This window comes from Dermacentor silvarum, chromosome 3 (assembly GCF_013339745.2).
Source record: "Dermacentor silvarum isolate Dsil-2018 chromosome 3, BIME_Dsil_1.4, whole genome shotgun sequence".
NCBI classification, from domain to species: Eukaryota; Metazoa; Arthropoda; class Arachnida; order Ixodida; family Ixodidae; genus Dermacentor; species Dermacentor silvarum.
This window is the reverse complement of record NC_051156.1, coordinates 209,508,244-209,524,920: the sequence shown is the minus strand read 5'-3', so window position 1 is coordinate 209,524,920 and position 16,677 is coordinate 209,508,244. Positions and strand designations below refer to the sequence as shown.

The window sequence follows — 16,677 nt, the reverse complement described above, 5'->3', positions numbered from 1 at the left end:
CGCGCTTCCACTGCCCGCGTCTTGAATCTCTAAAACGATCACCTTAGATATAGGCTAAAGATCAGCACTACATAATTTAGATTGGTAAATCATTCGTTGAAGCGACTTTTTTTATTTATTCGCGGGAAAGTGCTGACAATTACTGAACAGAATGAAGGTGGAACTTTTTCTCCTCATTTCCTTCTAGTTAGGCGCCCGTACTTCGGCGACGGTGTGTAATATGACGTCTCGTATTCTCTCGTATTTGAACCGCTTCGGGGCTCGAAAGTCCTTGCAACATACTAAGTTGAGAATACGGTTATTATATGCAATATGTAGCGTTTTGTTTGTCTAAATCCATGACGTCCCGGAGAGCTGGTGCGGGAGTGAAATTGGCGGTGTCACCACCCGTTTTTTTTTTTTTTTTTTTTTTTTTTTTTTTTTTTTTTGTCTTTGCGCCTTATCTGGCCTTACTAAGGCCTCCTGTCACGTTAACGGCCAGCCGCTTTGTTAAAGCAAAAACGTAGTTTACTAATGCAGGTTAACTTATTATTCCGCTTTAGTGTTTGTTTAGGAGATCGTCGGCACTTTGCCCTCGTGTGTATCCGACGAATGCGATTCCCTCTGTGCCAGCTTCCATGTTGCTTCCTCGAGGATGGGACTCCTCAAGCGCGCTTGCAGATGTGCGAAATATGTATGAGACAAAGGTAATGCATAGACACAGTGTTAATTCATCAGGTGCAGAAAAAACAACCAATCGATGAAAGGCAGGCTCATGCACATTAATATTACGTGTGGTTCTGCGACCATGATTTTACACAACGTTCACATGAAAAGGTCTCACAAACTTTTGTAGAGCGCTATAGGCTATGGGTTCTTTCAGTTGACAGGGTCTACTATTAGCTTCTGGGTACGTGGTTATTTCACTTGTCGACGTGGTCGTTTATGACGTAGTTTTCACGCCACTGTAAATACGTCCTGGCTAAGTGTTTTGCGCGAATATTCACACAGCATGTAAGTACTCGCTGCTTTAATGCCGTTAATGAGCCCGACAGGCATATTTCAGCCCTATAATCAGACTCGATACGCCACCTTATAGGATTTATTTGAAAGTCCCAGTGGTTTTACCAACACGTAGCGGCCTCTTTCACGCGTTTTCTTTGGCAAATACTGTAGCATGTACAGAAGGTGACTCTCGTTTTACATGGCACCTGAGCTACACTACGTGCTAATTCACGTACAATAAGTGATCGGTTACTCGGGCAAATCCATCGCACTTTACACATTCAGGCGTGATTATCTTTGCAGCATCGAAACTCCGCGCGTCTGCCAGACACGTACAGAAACTTCCCGCTGCCATGCTTTTATTATTATTGCCAGTGGTGGCTTATATAGGCGACAGACAGCAATCTCCTATATTAAAACAGGACCGCTGTCACTCTATATACGTCTACATTAAGAATGCGACTACCGGCAGCGCGGCGGCCCCGGATCTGTCCAGATAGAATTTGCATCACGGGTCAGTGCTGGTAGCGACTCGGCATCCAGCGGTCAAACACTGGTGAAAGAGAGATACATTTATTACGAAAGAAATGCTTAGATGTCGGCCCGAACCAAAGTTCTGACCTGCTATTCAGCATTGAGGAAGGGAAACGGGAGTAAAAAGAGAAAGCGATAAAAGTGTTGATGATGGCGACAAATACGGTGGTGAATGAACTTGAACAGGGAAGATATATTCAGAGTCTCAGATCCTGACAACCGTCGTGAGAGAACTTGATAAAGTCCTCAGAGAGGCGAGTTGCGAACACAGAGGGCGCTGTGTGACGGTTCTGAACTTCAAGAGTTCCAAATACTTGCGGAACGCCTTCGATTTTCTGTGGGCAATAAATAGGATCGGGAGTGAATGACAGTGGCACTGGCCTCTTTTAACCGAGATTAAACAACTCCGTTTCTGATCCAGCGCTCATCGAACGCTGTCCAACGCTAAGCAGATGCCGAATGAGCCTGAGCGGCCTCAGCGTTGAATAAAGCTCCGCCACGCGAGAAAGGTCTCGTGGCTACAGGGCGCTGACCACGAGTCATTTCTGGTTCCCCCTTCCCCTTATTTCAAACCACTTGTGGAGCCTGTTCACCTCAAATACTACTTCTCAAGATACAGGGACTCTCTCACAGCGTCTGCGCTGTGACAAAGCGCTGATCGACCATATAGGTGACCGAGGACAAGTGTAGCACTTGCAGTGCTTGTTTCTGCATAGCTTACGTACTGATAAAACTGGTTTCACCAGGCTTTTAAATCGTTATTATATTACATACTTTTGTTTTACAACACGCCAAGGGTCACCGCGCTAGTATAAAGCGATTGAGCATTACTTCATCATCACTCCAGGAATTAAGAATTGGATCAACCGTATTTACACACGTCAGTTCGCATCCGTCACTTTGGCGCGAAAGAAATTGACGCGTCCGCATGCCCACGCAGACACGCGTGCACACGCACGCACGCGCGCACAGCTCCAACGCAATGTTAGAATCTAAATGACGCGAACCTTGGCTGAGCTAGCGAGGTAGCAGCATGACAGGCGCACGGCTTCGTCGCGTGCAGCGTTTAGCTCTCTGTATCAAAGCACAAACATGTACGACGCTTGTCGAGGGAAGAATGTTGATAACAGGTACGTGTACGCACAGATAAGCACGGCATGCGTCTAAAAAAACAATGTAGGACTATTGGATTCCTGAAACAAACTAGGTTAGCGCAGAAGCTGCGGCCGGTGAGTGCCATAGTAGCAGTGAAAATAGTCACAAGAGGTTTGCAAGTACATGGCATTGAAATGTGTAACATACGCATGGAAGAAGAGCATGAACTGTCCTCCATCTTGCAGGCCTCCGCCGAGCTGCTGTTTGTATGCTCTTGTCTGAACAGTAAACGAACGTTATTCTAACTTCACACAGACTAACACAGACGGTTTCCCGTCGGTCTCATCGCTCGCACAATCGGTGTGCGACTCCTGCAACACCAATGGCGGCGCTCATCACGCCAGCGTTGAGAAACGGCTTTATAAGTGTCGCTGCTCGCTCTGCGCATGCGTGTTGCTTCGCGCTAACATGTAGCATGCACCCGCGTATATAGTTAGCACAAGGTCCGAGGAGTTCGAGTACAAAGCTAAACCTTGAATTGCTATCATGCTTCACTCTTTGGGTGAAACTGCCAAGTATTTTGGAGAATTCCTTCTCACGATCAGATTCCCCGTCGACTATACTTGCCCACGTGGGTCCTGCCCCCTCAGCGGTTGCATGTAGAGTGTAGAAATCGTAGTGTAGAACGCGGTGTCAAAGGAAGCTTTCCTACGCCTGCCTCCGTACAAAAATCCGCATTCTTTTCAAGATCTTCAAAGAGAAATGAGGGTCTTACACAGACGGTATACAGTATAGCTTCAGCTCTTTGATATGACCGAGTGGCCACAAAGCAAGAACAACTTTATTCGCAAGGCGCGTACATTTTATTGCCAGGTATGACGTCACACACTGGATAATATCGGCGAAGTACCATGCTGTGCACGTTATTACACTCCTGATAATTGAAAGTAAGGGAACGTTCGCGTTGTTTATTTCTAAGCTATGAAGAACTGCAAACAAATTTACGACCTTACTGAGCAGCCTTTGCACAGTGCTATATCGTGCAGTACTGTACACTGTTAAAGGGAACATAGAATTAGTATTTCATGGCAAATTACACCTCAGTGTTGACACGAATGCCTCGCCAACAACTTTTCTAGCAATGTATAGGCCTACCTATCGCATTATGTCAAGCTCGTTTTTTATATGGAATTATGCACAAGTTATTGTGGTTTAAAAATCATTTAGCTGTTCTCTTTAAAGGAGTTCCGCCATGGCGTTTTCGATTTGTCATTCTTTCGCATTAGATGTAGGTACAAACGCTCTAAACCTTAGAAAAAGAATACTGACAAGTGCCACAACGCCTTGAATAATTTACTATGTAGCACTTGTTTCTACGAAACAGGGCCCAAACTCACGCAAAGGCGTTACGCTAGTATTGTTCGTAAGATCAAATTACAGCCAATACTGATGCTGTACATATTAATAGAGAAGACAGCTGACCAACGACAAAAGAAGAAAAAAAGGAAGGAAAGAAAGGAAGAAAAAGGTACGCCAGAACAATAGATCATGTTTTCATATTCTGCCGCCGTATTTCTTCTTTAGGGAAAAATATTCTAGAATCAAAATTTACACAGCTTGGTTTAAGCTTTTCTATTCTAAACATCCTTTCTTTAGGAGCCTCCTCTCTTGGAAAGTGCCACAGGGATATTTGCTCAGCCGTGGAGGAATTTATAGGTGCTTCAAATAAATTTTCTTGAATTCTTAAATATTTTATTTTGTTCATTTTCTCCAGTTAGCTTTACCGATTTTAGTATTAAAAAAGATTGCCTAATTCCATCCAAATCTTGGCCAATCCCCCGCGGTGGGTATGCGCCATCAGATAAGGCATACCATACCATACCATACTTACCACTAACTCTCTAAATATTGCATACTACGTGACGTCTCGAGAGCTCTGAGGACTGCGTCCCGGGTGACCTAGCACACTCTCATTCATCAACGAGAAGTTTCTATACAATAGTATTTCTTACAAATTTGCGATTTCGTGCCCAGTGTCCTTACCAACGCTCAACATACCTCAAGTTTTGTGTTAAAAAGTGAATGAAGTTCGCTCATCATGCTACAAAGAAATGCGTTACCGATGCTGGTATAAAACCATAGCCTTCCAGAACAGCAGCCCAATGCTTTAACCGTAAGGCCACGATGGCAGGCACGCTTCTCTCGTGCCGAGGTCGCTCTTTGAGACGCCTGGCACATGCCTCACGTGTTTCGCGCATTCTTTGGTCGTGACAGGTAGTGCTTTGAGACGATGGGCGGGATCGGCCCACATTATTCGTCAGCGGAGCGCGAGACCTCCAAATTGGGTGAAGTGCGCCTTTAATGCCATCGCATTAGAATCAAGAACGAAGAGGGTTGTGCATTTGTGCGAAGTTTTGGTTTAACCACCCAGGGAGGCACATTTGTGATGACGTCACACTGAGCTTCGTTCATACTATGCCTACGGCTGCCACACACGAGCGCTGCTGAAAGGAACGCGCGAAGCACTTTTGCTATTTTAAAAGCGAACAGTGATGTAAAAGACATTTTACTTTTTGGAGCCGATTTCGGAGCAGAAAGTGTTTTGGGAGCAGAAAAAAAGGTAGTTTGGAGCAGCTGGCAAAACATGCCACACGACTCTTGGAGTTCACTGAAACGTCAAATAAATAGTAACATTCATTATGAAACATATTGCACATACAATAATCAACGCAACCTGCAAAAAAAAAAAAAAAAAAATAATATGAAGATGGATGGTTATCGAACGCGCAGTAAAATGAGCTATATATTTAAAATACCAATAGTTGTGGCAGAAATGCGATCAGACCGCTAAAGCTGAGCACCACATTATAAATGTAACAACATATAACCGTTGCCAAAGCAGCAGTTGATTATCGCTGAAATACATTTAAAATGCCAGTTCTTGTGGCAGAAATGAGATCAAAGCCGGTAAAGATGAGCATCACAATGTTAAAGGAATTAGTGACAAACACATTTGCCACAGCAGCAGTTGGTAATCAATATGCGATCGAATTTCGCAGCGCCGTTTCGGCGCAGTTACTAACAAAAATGACAGTTTGGAGCAACATTTCTCTTTTGTAGCAGTTTGGAGCAATTGGAGCAGCATTGCCATCATTGAGCGAAGCTTTCTTTGCAAATCCTCCAGGACTTTCCTGACCGAGGCCTGCTGGGTGTAGCTTTATTGCCGAATACCTTGCACGCATGACAACAGTACCATCTTTACTACCCTTACACGTGTCCAGGCTGCTGGCCTTGTCTCCTACGAACTTCCTCGGCGATAAAACACGATACATACATATCCTCATTGAAACAAATATATTTCATCATGAGCCACAATCGCATTAACAAATCACACCCTTTTATGTCAACTTTCTTAGCGTTTGACGTTGGGCGCATCTGCTTGGTTGGGTCTTTCGCCGAGTACAGTTTACTGCCTCACTACCTCCAGGATCGACCCACCCTAGTCGTGCAAAACGCTGTGCAAAATATTAGTTACATGGCACTTATTTAAACGCTACATGAAGCTCTCGCTTCGTATAATACAACACGTGGGTTGGGCCTCCGTAATTCTTTTAATGAGCAAACCCATAATATTTAGCCCTACTGCTGTAGGGGATTAGCAAATGATGCTCTGCTACATGACGTATTATGCCAATATTTTACGCGCGAGATGCATGTGCTAGAGTTTCTACAACTTCAATGTTCTGGGGTCAGTGTGTCAGCAATCATGCTGCACATTGCGCAGACAGGCGACAAAAGTTGATATTCACACTTTTATTTACAGCAAAAAACTCGCGGCTGAGGGCGAAGAGACGACGCGCGAAGGAGACGCCGCAGCTGGCTGGTCTTGGTTGTTCCCTCGTCAGGGAAATCAGACCGTGCTGGTGTCACGTGACTTGTAGGTGATGCCCCGGCTCTTCAGCTCACGCACCGTAGCCATGGGAAGTCGGCCCGACACCGAGATGGCGTAGATTCCCTTGGCCTTGCGGCCTGCAAGAAAAAGCAATATTAATTAATTAATTATGGGGTTTTACGTGCCAAAACCACGATCTGATTATGAGGAACGCCGTAGTGGGGGACTCCGGAAATTTGGACCACCGGGGGTTCTTTAACGTGCACCTAAATCTAAGTTTTCGCATTTCGCCCCCATCGAAATGCGGCCGCCGTGGCCGGGATTCGATCCCGCCACCGCGTGCTCAGCAGCCCAACACCATAGCCACTGAGCAACCATGGCGGGTAAGAAAAAGCATGGCATATGCTTACCTATGACCTATGGTCATACCTATGGCCTTAGGTTAAACCTATGGCCTTAGGTAAAACCTAAGGCCATAAGTTTAACAGGCTGCCGATAGAATATCTTTGTACAATCCATTGACTACAGACAAGCTACACTTATCGCTTCAGAAAGAACACACGTACTTTATGACTACGCATAGAATAGACGTACAGCCTCCCGCACTTTTAGCTATATCGCGCGAGAACACTATAATATGGTCGTACGGCGTCCTGAAGGGAACATCGCATTAGACGACTCTTGCACAGGAGAGTGCTTAGTGCACTTGAGAGTACTTCTGCCGGTCTCGCTGATTATTGCCGCTTAAAGGCGCTAAAATGACGCGTGGTGGACGCTCGCGCGATATAGCTAAAAGTGCGGGAGGCTGTACATTTATGTCAAAATTATGCTGTTCGTCACGACTTTCTCTCAGTTCCACTATCTTTTCTTGAGCACGAGGCGGAACTTCATTCGTCTTCTTTCTCGATTCACCCCCCCCCCCCCCCCCCCCCGCCCTTCATCTCGGCACGCAGACTCACACGCGTCTGGCAACGACGCCAGATGTATGCACGTAGATCTTCGGAAGCGGTACGGCTTCCTCCCTTAGATACTGCAACAAGTTATTCCGCAGCAGTCTCGTCTTACGTAACACGCCCGAGTTTATAAGTTATGCTCCCGCCAACGCATCACACTCTGTCGGATATGGACGGGCTCGACGACGGAAAGAAGCGGTATGGACAAGGCGAAATGCAGAGATCGTTCAGGTGTAAGGGCACATGGTAGTGGAGGATGGCAGCAGGGGCGGACCAAGCGCGGGAATACGCGAGAGGAGGCTTGACACACGATCCAGACGAACGCCTTCACTATGCGCGCTCTTTTGAGCAGCACAAGCGCGCAGCCAAGCGAGCAGTGCACAGAACCCCCCCTCCAACTCCCAAGTGAATATAGCCATACTGAGCGGAATATGCGATTGACTTTTTTTTTTCTTTTGTCAAGGTCGGCCGCGAACGCCCTTCCGCCGCCCACAGAAGCGGGCCGATCTCCTATGCAGTGCTGCTCTTGCCGTGCGAACGACAGTGCACGCCTCGTGCCCATGCGCATAGCAACGCTCGAGCTGGGAGCCATGCATCACGGCCGTCGACGGAGGTGACGTACGCGCACTTGCACGCAGGCCTGCGAAGCGACTCCGGTGAGACCTCTACCAGGGGCACTTGCAGGAAATTTAGACGCTGAATGATGCTCGTCAGTTTTTGTATAAGTACTGAAAAACTGGCAACATCCGCCAATGCTGTCGGCCTTGGTCTGAATTTGTACGATGCCAATTTATGCAAAACCATCAATTATCAGCAAGAACAACCACATTATATCTACGTTCTTGCTTCAGCACATTGAAGACCGAAACCCGGGACGAACAGCAAGCTCGAGATAAAACGAGGCGGATGCAGAGAAAGAGAGACAATACACAATCATGTACTCCCTTGAGCTTTAAGTTTACGAACCAGGGATTTCGCGACAAAGCCAATTTTCTTCTCCGCCTATGAATGTAACTTGAAATTCAAGACTAGTCCAAATTTTACATTGCCAATTTTCTACTGTCCTCGGCAATTTCAGTTTGCGCGTCTAAATTAAGAATTTATTTAGCTTTTTCGGCGAGCCTATGGCCCGTGGGAAAGCTACTACGGCAATGAAAAAGTGGCGCGAATTCGTAATAAACGTAGGCGACGAGGCCACGAGCACCTATCGTAGCGATTTTTTCCAACGCCCGGATAATTATTTCGAAGCTACCAAGAAGCTACCGGTTCCAGAACTACCGCGGGTATCTCGGAAACCGGCACAATCTTAAGTGGCACCCGCTGGCCGCGGCTTCCAAGGACAAGTGTCCAGGAAACAGTTCCAGAAGGCAACGCGGCAATATGAACTCGATACTTCCAGTCCACGGAGTAAAGCTCCGCACGCAAAAGAGGAGGCCTCGTCGTCTCACTATCACAGCTTTTTTACACGTTCCCTCAAACCAAAAAAAAAAAAAAGAAAGAAATGGGGGAAAAAAAAGAATGAAAGAAGGTGGTGGTGGCGGTGAAACGGAAACTCGCTTCCTTGTGACCCACTGGCCCCCTCTGCTCACAGTGCGCGGCACTGACCAACACTGACTGACCTTGGCTGAGGCCGGCCGCTCCCACACAAACACAAATCGCGGAAGAGAGCAAAATAGGAAGCGCATTCTCTGCCCGATATTTCACAATGGGGAGGGGAGTGTCTGCAAGGTGGCTGTGGGGGAGGCGTCTGCGTTTACTCCGACAAACGCACATAACAAGCACACATGTGAGCACACACAACAAGCACACATGTACACGGGGCTGGGTTTGAGAAGCAACAGCGCTGACGGATCTGCTTAGTAGCCGGCGAGGAATAAGCACCTTTCCGGAGAAGGTGTGGAGGAGCATTTACAAGGTCTTCGTTTCACACTGACCGCTCTACTCTGGGGACGGGAGGGGCCGATTAGGAGGGGGGGGGGGGGGCGATGGCTCTACACATTGCAGCAAGCACCTCAGATCCCCTTCGACGTAACCTTCGGACGACCACCGACGACACACGGGGAGACGGGCAAGGACGCAAGCACCGCACTCCAGTCCGAACGCAACCTTCAAGGAGTCGGACACGGTGCACAATGAAGGGTGTTTAGCGCGTCCCTTCGGGAGGCATCGTGGAGCCGGTGTTATGAGAGATGGGCAAAGGACGACATTTTCAAGGTGAATCCACGTGGGGAAGTTCGCAGAGCTGCACCGGCGATCCCAAGGACGAAGTTTTCTCTTCCGCTGCGTGCGCCTTTAGCACGTGCTTGCACATGGTTAATGGGACGCTGGAGAAAAAAACAACACTGAAGTAATTTAGAATGACAAAGTAATATCTTCAAACTATTTTTAGTACCTCCAGTTAATATGTTCATCATTAGCAGAGAAAATGACGGTCGATTACTTTTTTCCCCTTTAATTGAGCGCCGAAACCTTAGCGCATATATATATATATATATATATATATATATATATATATATATATATATATATATATATATATATATAATAGGTACATCAACGTGACGTCGTGGATTTCAAACCGTTTCTCTTTCGTATTGGGGCCACTGTGGTTCAGCAAACCTTTTTAAAACTTGCCAAGTTCAGTCTTTGGCTGTTTTTGAATACAGCAAGGGAAAACAGCGTCTGCTCTGCTCATGCGTCGCGGCGACCGCGCGAACACGATTACTTGCCGGATTTCGTTATTTTCACAGACTTGACGTGCCTCTTCTCACGGTATAAGAGTGACGTTGATGGTATCTTATAACACCAATTCACCAACAAATATCAAACTATGTTTTAAGTGTAACTCTAAAGGGCAATCGAATGTGCGCTGACAGTACGCGGATGACTGCCTGCACGTTTAAAACGGGAGATGGCGGCAGTCGCAGCCAGTTCCCTCACAGCCACGGGGATTATGCGCGTACCACCGCCCACAAACGAAACGAGAACAGGCCACCGCAATGAACATTGAAAATGCAAGTGCTTTCGCTAGCACATTCCCACGACCGCTTTTGATCGAGCGGCCGTGATGTTACAAATGAAGCACAGGCTGATCCTGAGGGGAGAGGCGGAGGTAACAACTGATGACCGCATGCAGGGGTTCTAATGAAGCAGACCAACACGTCCACTATCTTCAAGTCCAACCTTACAATTTTTCTTGCTTTGACATTAAAATTATTCTTCGGGTTTATTTTATTCCATGTACAGTGAATTACTCCAGAATAGTGCGCTGCCTCGGGACGGGACTACTGCTCGAGTCACCGTCGTCGTCGTCAACATCGACGTCAGCCAATTTTGTTTCCCGCGGGACAAAGGCCTCTCCGCTGTGGTTTCAAATTACCCCTGTCATCTTGGAAAAGCAACGCTAACGGACGGAACCACAAGTCACCGAATGCAAAAAGACGGCGCTGACTAACAACAGAAAGATTTATTGCACAACTGAAACATTTATTGAAAAATGCAAGCATATATAAAAACCCGCACGCATCACATGACAGTAGGGTGATACAAAATCAAGCAACAGTGAAAATATTTTATCCATCTACACGCACACATGTGAGAGCTTCAGGACAGGATGCTAATGTCACCAAAAGCAAACAACAAGATTCCTAAAAGGGGTTGAGACACCAAATTTTGAGGCTATAAAAAAGCCTGTTGTAGGCTTCCTCTGCATGCAAGGACACTCAACATGAAGTGTTGGACACAGCAAACGTTTCAAATATATTTTAATTTGCTTCCAAAGAGTGCCTAAAATGTTCGTTCTCGCGATCGAGACCTATCACTAGCGCGATTGACACCGACGTCACTGTGTTAGAAGCGTAACGAAAGTTTTAGTGACGTCATAGCCACATTAGAGTGACCTACAATGAGCGGTGACCCACAGCACTGGGCAAGCCTAGACAGCCTCGAGTCTGGAGTGCAGTGAACCGCATCGGATGCAGAGTCGGAATCGGAGCTGCCGCAGCTAGCCATGACAACTGTCGGCGTAGTTTTGTTTGCCTGCGCTGGTACAGAACGTGTGGGCGAGAGCAGACGATGCAGCAGTGCGTGCGTCACAGCTTTGTGGGCCCACGTGACCAAGCTTCCCAGACAGTGACGTCACTGTCCAACTCGGCGACCAGAACATGAAACTGAAAATCGTTCATATAAATAATGCGATATTAAATTATTTCCCGAGAATATATGAACCTCCGAGCTTGTATAATGCTTCCTGGAGCAATAAGAAACGTTTGGAACAAAGAACGCGCAAGCCACAAATTTGATGTCTCAACCCTAACACAGCATCGGCTACCGTGCGGGAGTGCAAAAGCTATCATTTCCAGCAGTCAAGAAAAGTGAATTCCGCATCATTCAAACCAACTGGCGTACGTCTAGCTTATGCTCTTATTGCGACGTTTCTCGATATATGTTTTATTTATGAATATACTGCAAGCTTTCTAATCCAAGCCATCAATCCTCTGCGTTTTCACTTCCAGAGGCGCACCCATTCTGTTATGGTACCGGTTATTACGCTACCTGCCCAACTAACAATCTGCCTCTTAGTCACAACGAAATATCGGCCACATCAGCTAGTTCGAAAATTTTTCAAACCAGGCGCGTTCGACGACGACTCGCATATGCCGACGTATGTGCCGAATGGTAACCGGCCATCTGAATTCTTTGTAGACGTTCAAGAATCCCCGTACAACATCGTCACGCGCCGATGGTCATCAATGCGCACCCCGGAAACACGAGGCGACAGAGTTCCGTTCGCCTTCGTAGTCGGAGGAGAGCACGATCATGCAGCGTAAGCACCGAAGATCGATTCCGAGAAACGTACACCACGAGGCAGATCTATTTCTTTTGAATGCCGGTACATATCCTCCTCAGACCCAAAAACTGCCGCCCAGCGACGTAGCTGCTCTTCAAGTCGTCTCTTATTACCGACTGGTATGTTAGGAACGTGGGAAACTCATCCTTTGTTTAAACCACGTTTAGATTACGGGACAGCACCATTATATAAGTGGAGAAAGTAACCGTTTACTCGTTTTTTCTTGCCGTAAACATCGTTTTTACTGGCCTACACACGGATATGAAGATGTCACATTCCGTGGTCGGTTGTTATGCTGACGCTACATCCGGCGCGGATTTTCATGTCAACTCGCGGTGTCCGAAATGCACTTCTCCGATGTTTTCCTTGTCTGTGACGACACAGTGGGGTAGATAGGATTGGTGTGAATATTCACAAAAACCTGCCGGAAATAATGTGCTTCATCTTTTTTCACAAAGTTCCGTATACGCACCTGGCATTATACCCGGTACGAATATTTCATGCAATAACTCAAGAGTCAGTTGTGAGAAGGATTAAAGGGGTATTGAGATGATATTTTCGACTATTCATTTCTTGCAAAAAGAGACCACCACCTGTAACTAGGAAAAAAAAAAAAACAAATTGCAGCTGTATAAAACGAAGCAATGCAGTTGTAAGCCTGCACATGAAAAAAAAAAAATTGTCACAAAATAGCATAGGAAAGCTGCCCACAAGCTGGAAATCAACTGCACGTGATTCAAAACGCATAAGCACCACTATCGATCTTCAATGAACCGACGAGGCCATTAATTTAAAAGACATCGGAAACTCTGCGAAGAATCAGCGACACACACGGGAGCCGAAATAAGTTACTAGCGCGTGTATGCGAGTACTTCAACTGGGCGCACGGAGTAATCGAAGCCCCGCTTATCAGCAGTGGCTCACAACCCAGAGGGCACGAATGCGAGCAACCACCATCCCGGGGTCATTCAGTCCAACGAAGACCACTTGAGTACGTATTGGCTACCACAAAAAGAGTCATCAGATCGTAGATACATCTAGAAAACAGTGAGTCAGAATAAGTCGACATATGAAATCTGCGCGCGCTCGACCTGGCTCGTCACATATCCCCCCCCCCCCCCCCCGTGCACTCACGAAAAAATTCAAATACTCAGAGGTCGGAAAGAAACCATCAAAGATGGCGTGCCAGGCGCAATAACGCGATCGAGACAAGTGAAAAGACAGGGGGCGGCCTGAATTCACGACTTTCGGAAGACAAGAACGGCTGCATTTCACGCCCTTTCACGGAAAAAAACCTGCCACTTCCCTCAATCACGCACACAGGTATGCGTGTACAAATAAAGATAAAGTGGCAAAACTCGAGAAAAGATTTAGCCATCCTATATCCCAATGTTTTACTCATTCATTCATTCATTCATTCATTCATTCATTCATTCATTCATTCATTCATTCATTCATTCATTTATGCGGTTCCCAAAAGGTAGAAACGAAGCTTCGAGACGGCTTCCATCAGAATATCAATACGGAGACGCTGGTGGTCTTGCGGGGCTGCTAGAATTGCGAATACGAGTGCATGTACAAAGAAGTACGAAATCTAACGCTTGACGTTTAACGCATCTTGCACCTCTTGCAGAGACATGATCAACTGCAACTCCCAATCGAGGCTTTGGTGGTTGTCCTTTAGGGTCGCACTGAACTGTCTGTCTGTAGGAACACCAACGTATATAAGCCAGCGGCACTACGCAGGTGGTTCCTCTCTAAACCCATCCACGCTAACGCCGCAGCTGTTCTCCGTGTTCTTCATCTCCGCGCCTCAGCTGCGTGAGAGAAGATCCCCCACTGCGTCTGCCCCGGCGGGACAATGACGCCAAACCGGGGGGAAAAAAATAATAAACGAGGTAAAGAAGCAATGGCCCACATGCTACACCTGAGCGGCTGTAATGCATTATCGGGATAAGCCCACCCACGTGTTTTAGTGCCCGCGTTAAAGGTCACACTAAAAAACCCTTTTGAGGACGCACATCGTGCACTGGTGTAAGGTTCGTCCAAGTCGGCGCCTTTGATTACACAGTCTTTGGGATAGGCCCAGCGTACTATTACACTGTCTCCGGATCCGGCCCACTTTACTCGTAGAGGTACTTGAGGACGACATTCCAAACTTGGGTAGGTCAGCAAAGAAAGCCTCGCTTTAATGAAACAGACAAAGTGTTTGCTTCCTTGCTGCCAATGCAACAGGTGTCCGCGATGCGGTGTGCCAGCCAACGTTGATGTGGTGCACCCATTTCTAAACTCATGTCATATACAACACCGCACGACAACGCATCTGTGTTCTGTGACAAAAGCTTCCCGCGAAGGACGGTCCGAAAGAATAAAATTGTCAAGCGAAAGCTACCCGTATATACACGTAACCTTCGCGAAGGACGGATACAGAGCAAACGCCTCGAAGAACAGCGGCGAAGTGATACACTCGCGGGAACCGGACACACATGAACGCCCTTCGATGCCGCCTTCGGACTGAACAAAAACATCTGCTTTCGCGCGGTGAACGTGTTTCTGTAATTTATTAGGACAGGCGAGCACGGCTGCGAGACGCCCCGACTCGACTCCCTCCCTGTGGGGGCGCAGCCCGGTCCACTCGACGTGGTGTCACATAAAGAACGGGAAAAGAATTCTCAGCGCGCTGCGCCCACTTCGTGCCCAGGCCTGGAACTATATAAATACATGAACTACACTAATATCAACGCATGGAGTCCGCATGTACTAAGCCAGCGCCCAGATGCGCCGCTTTGGTGCGACCACGCAAGGCGCGTTTGACGCAATCGATGACACTGCCGTCGCAAGGACGACAATGCGCGATAACTAGGGAAGACTTGCGACCGGAACGCGTGGCCCATAAGACGCAACAAGCCCAGAAGCCATCGCGGGCATCCGCACGCCTGTAGGCGAGCGGCTGATAACAACGCAACTGGGAAAGCAGCGCGCAGAGAGAGAGAGAAAAAGAAGAACGGTCACATCAACAGGTGGACACCCCGAGCAGCCTAAATGGCATACGGTACCTTGGAGACCGTGAGGGCTGGAAACATACAGGCCGCTACTACACGCCATGCATCAGCGCCAGCGCCCGGACAGTATCCCGCTCAGTAACACTTCCTTTCTTTTATCTCTTGACCCCTCCCTCCATTCGACTCCGAATAAGGGATAAAACGCACCGGAGATCGCACGGTGTGACCCCCTGACCATTTTTGCCGCGCATCTTGTCCGATGAAAGGGACATCGTAAATTCCGACCCTGCCTCTCGGCGTATATAAGAGATTTCTCCACAATGAATGCTGAGAGAACGGCGGCGGCAGACGCTACTTGTAGGGAGTAAAAAAGTGAGGCAGATTTCGTTTTACGTCCATTCTTTTCTTTAATCCCGAGAGGAAACGTAAAATATACGGGAGGTGCGACGACCATCTCGCCGTGCTAAACTCGACTGGTGGACAGAAAAGGGGCTGGTCTCACGTACGCGATGCCTGCGATGACATCGCTGCTAAGACCAACGCATAGATATATGAGATAAAGAAAAAGAGCAAGAGAAGGCCAGAAGCAGATTTCATGCGTGCACCACGGCCGGCGAAGAATGTGGCCGGCCAGGCCGCCGGTCGGAATATCGTGACCTTCGCACGGGTCGCGAGCCGCGTAAAACCCGAGGGGGCAAAAAAAAAAAAAAAAAAAAAGTTACGATTCCGGGAACCGAGGTTCGGGACCCAAGAATATGAGAACGGGGAGGGTGCGGGCAATGATGCTGAGCGAGCGAACCGTGTATGCGTGTAGCGCCGCCCGTGTTCGGTTGCGCGAACACAATTCTTCCAGCGAAATGAAGCGACCGCGGTGAACGAACGCGGTACCGGTAAGCAAAAGACGGGACCGAGAGTGAAAGCTAGGGGCAAAATTAAATTAAAAAAACACATAACGCACATCTCTTCAAAGGTACCCCCCGCCCCCCTCTTTGCCCCTTGATGTTACTTTCCCTGTCGTCCTTATGTCTGCGGTTTGTTCGAACCCCCTCCCATCTAGAGTGAGTGGAAGTGCATGGCGTAAGATGCAGCATAGACGCTTTGGTCACGCATACGAATAACGGATATTTCGAGCGGCATCTCCTAGCAAGCGTATACCGCTATAGATTGGAACTGTGACATCGGCGAGCTTCGCCGCACATCTGCGTCCCGTCTCGTCGATTCCAGTGCCAATGACCCGGCGTGGGCACAAGCGGGAAACTCAGGAATGCCTGTCGAGGACGAAACACTGCGGCTGAAGTACAACCGAACCTTTTACTATCGGAAATCCGTAGGAAGTGGAGTGCACTATGGCCGAATTTACGTGTCTTC

At 47.6% G+C, this 16,677-nt stretch overlaps 1 protein-coding gene across 3 annotated transcripts in view; it reads right to left on the bottom strand.

Moving 5' to 3' along the window:
* LOC119446586 (transcription elongation factor SPT4-A-like) overlaps positions 1 to 16,677 on the bottom strand; it is a 101,720-nt gene that overhangs the window by 55,776 nt on the left and 29,267 nt on the right. The window contains exon 4 of one of the 3 annotated variants that reach the window (XR_007466156.1): positions 6,445 to 6,642. The exons of 1 other annotated variant lie outside the window; for it this stretch is intronic. Coding sequence is in view for 1 of the 2 variants with exons in the window: in XM_037711056.2 (XP_037566984.1) it covers positions 6,524 to 6,642 (119 nt within the window). In the remaining variant the exon portion in view is untranslated. Of the gene's footprint in view, positions 1 to 6,411; positions 6,643 to 16,677 lie in introns of those variants that run through there. One more of the 3 variants, XM_037711056.2, reaches the window with a different exon arrangement.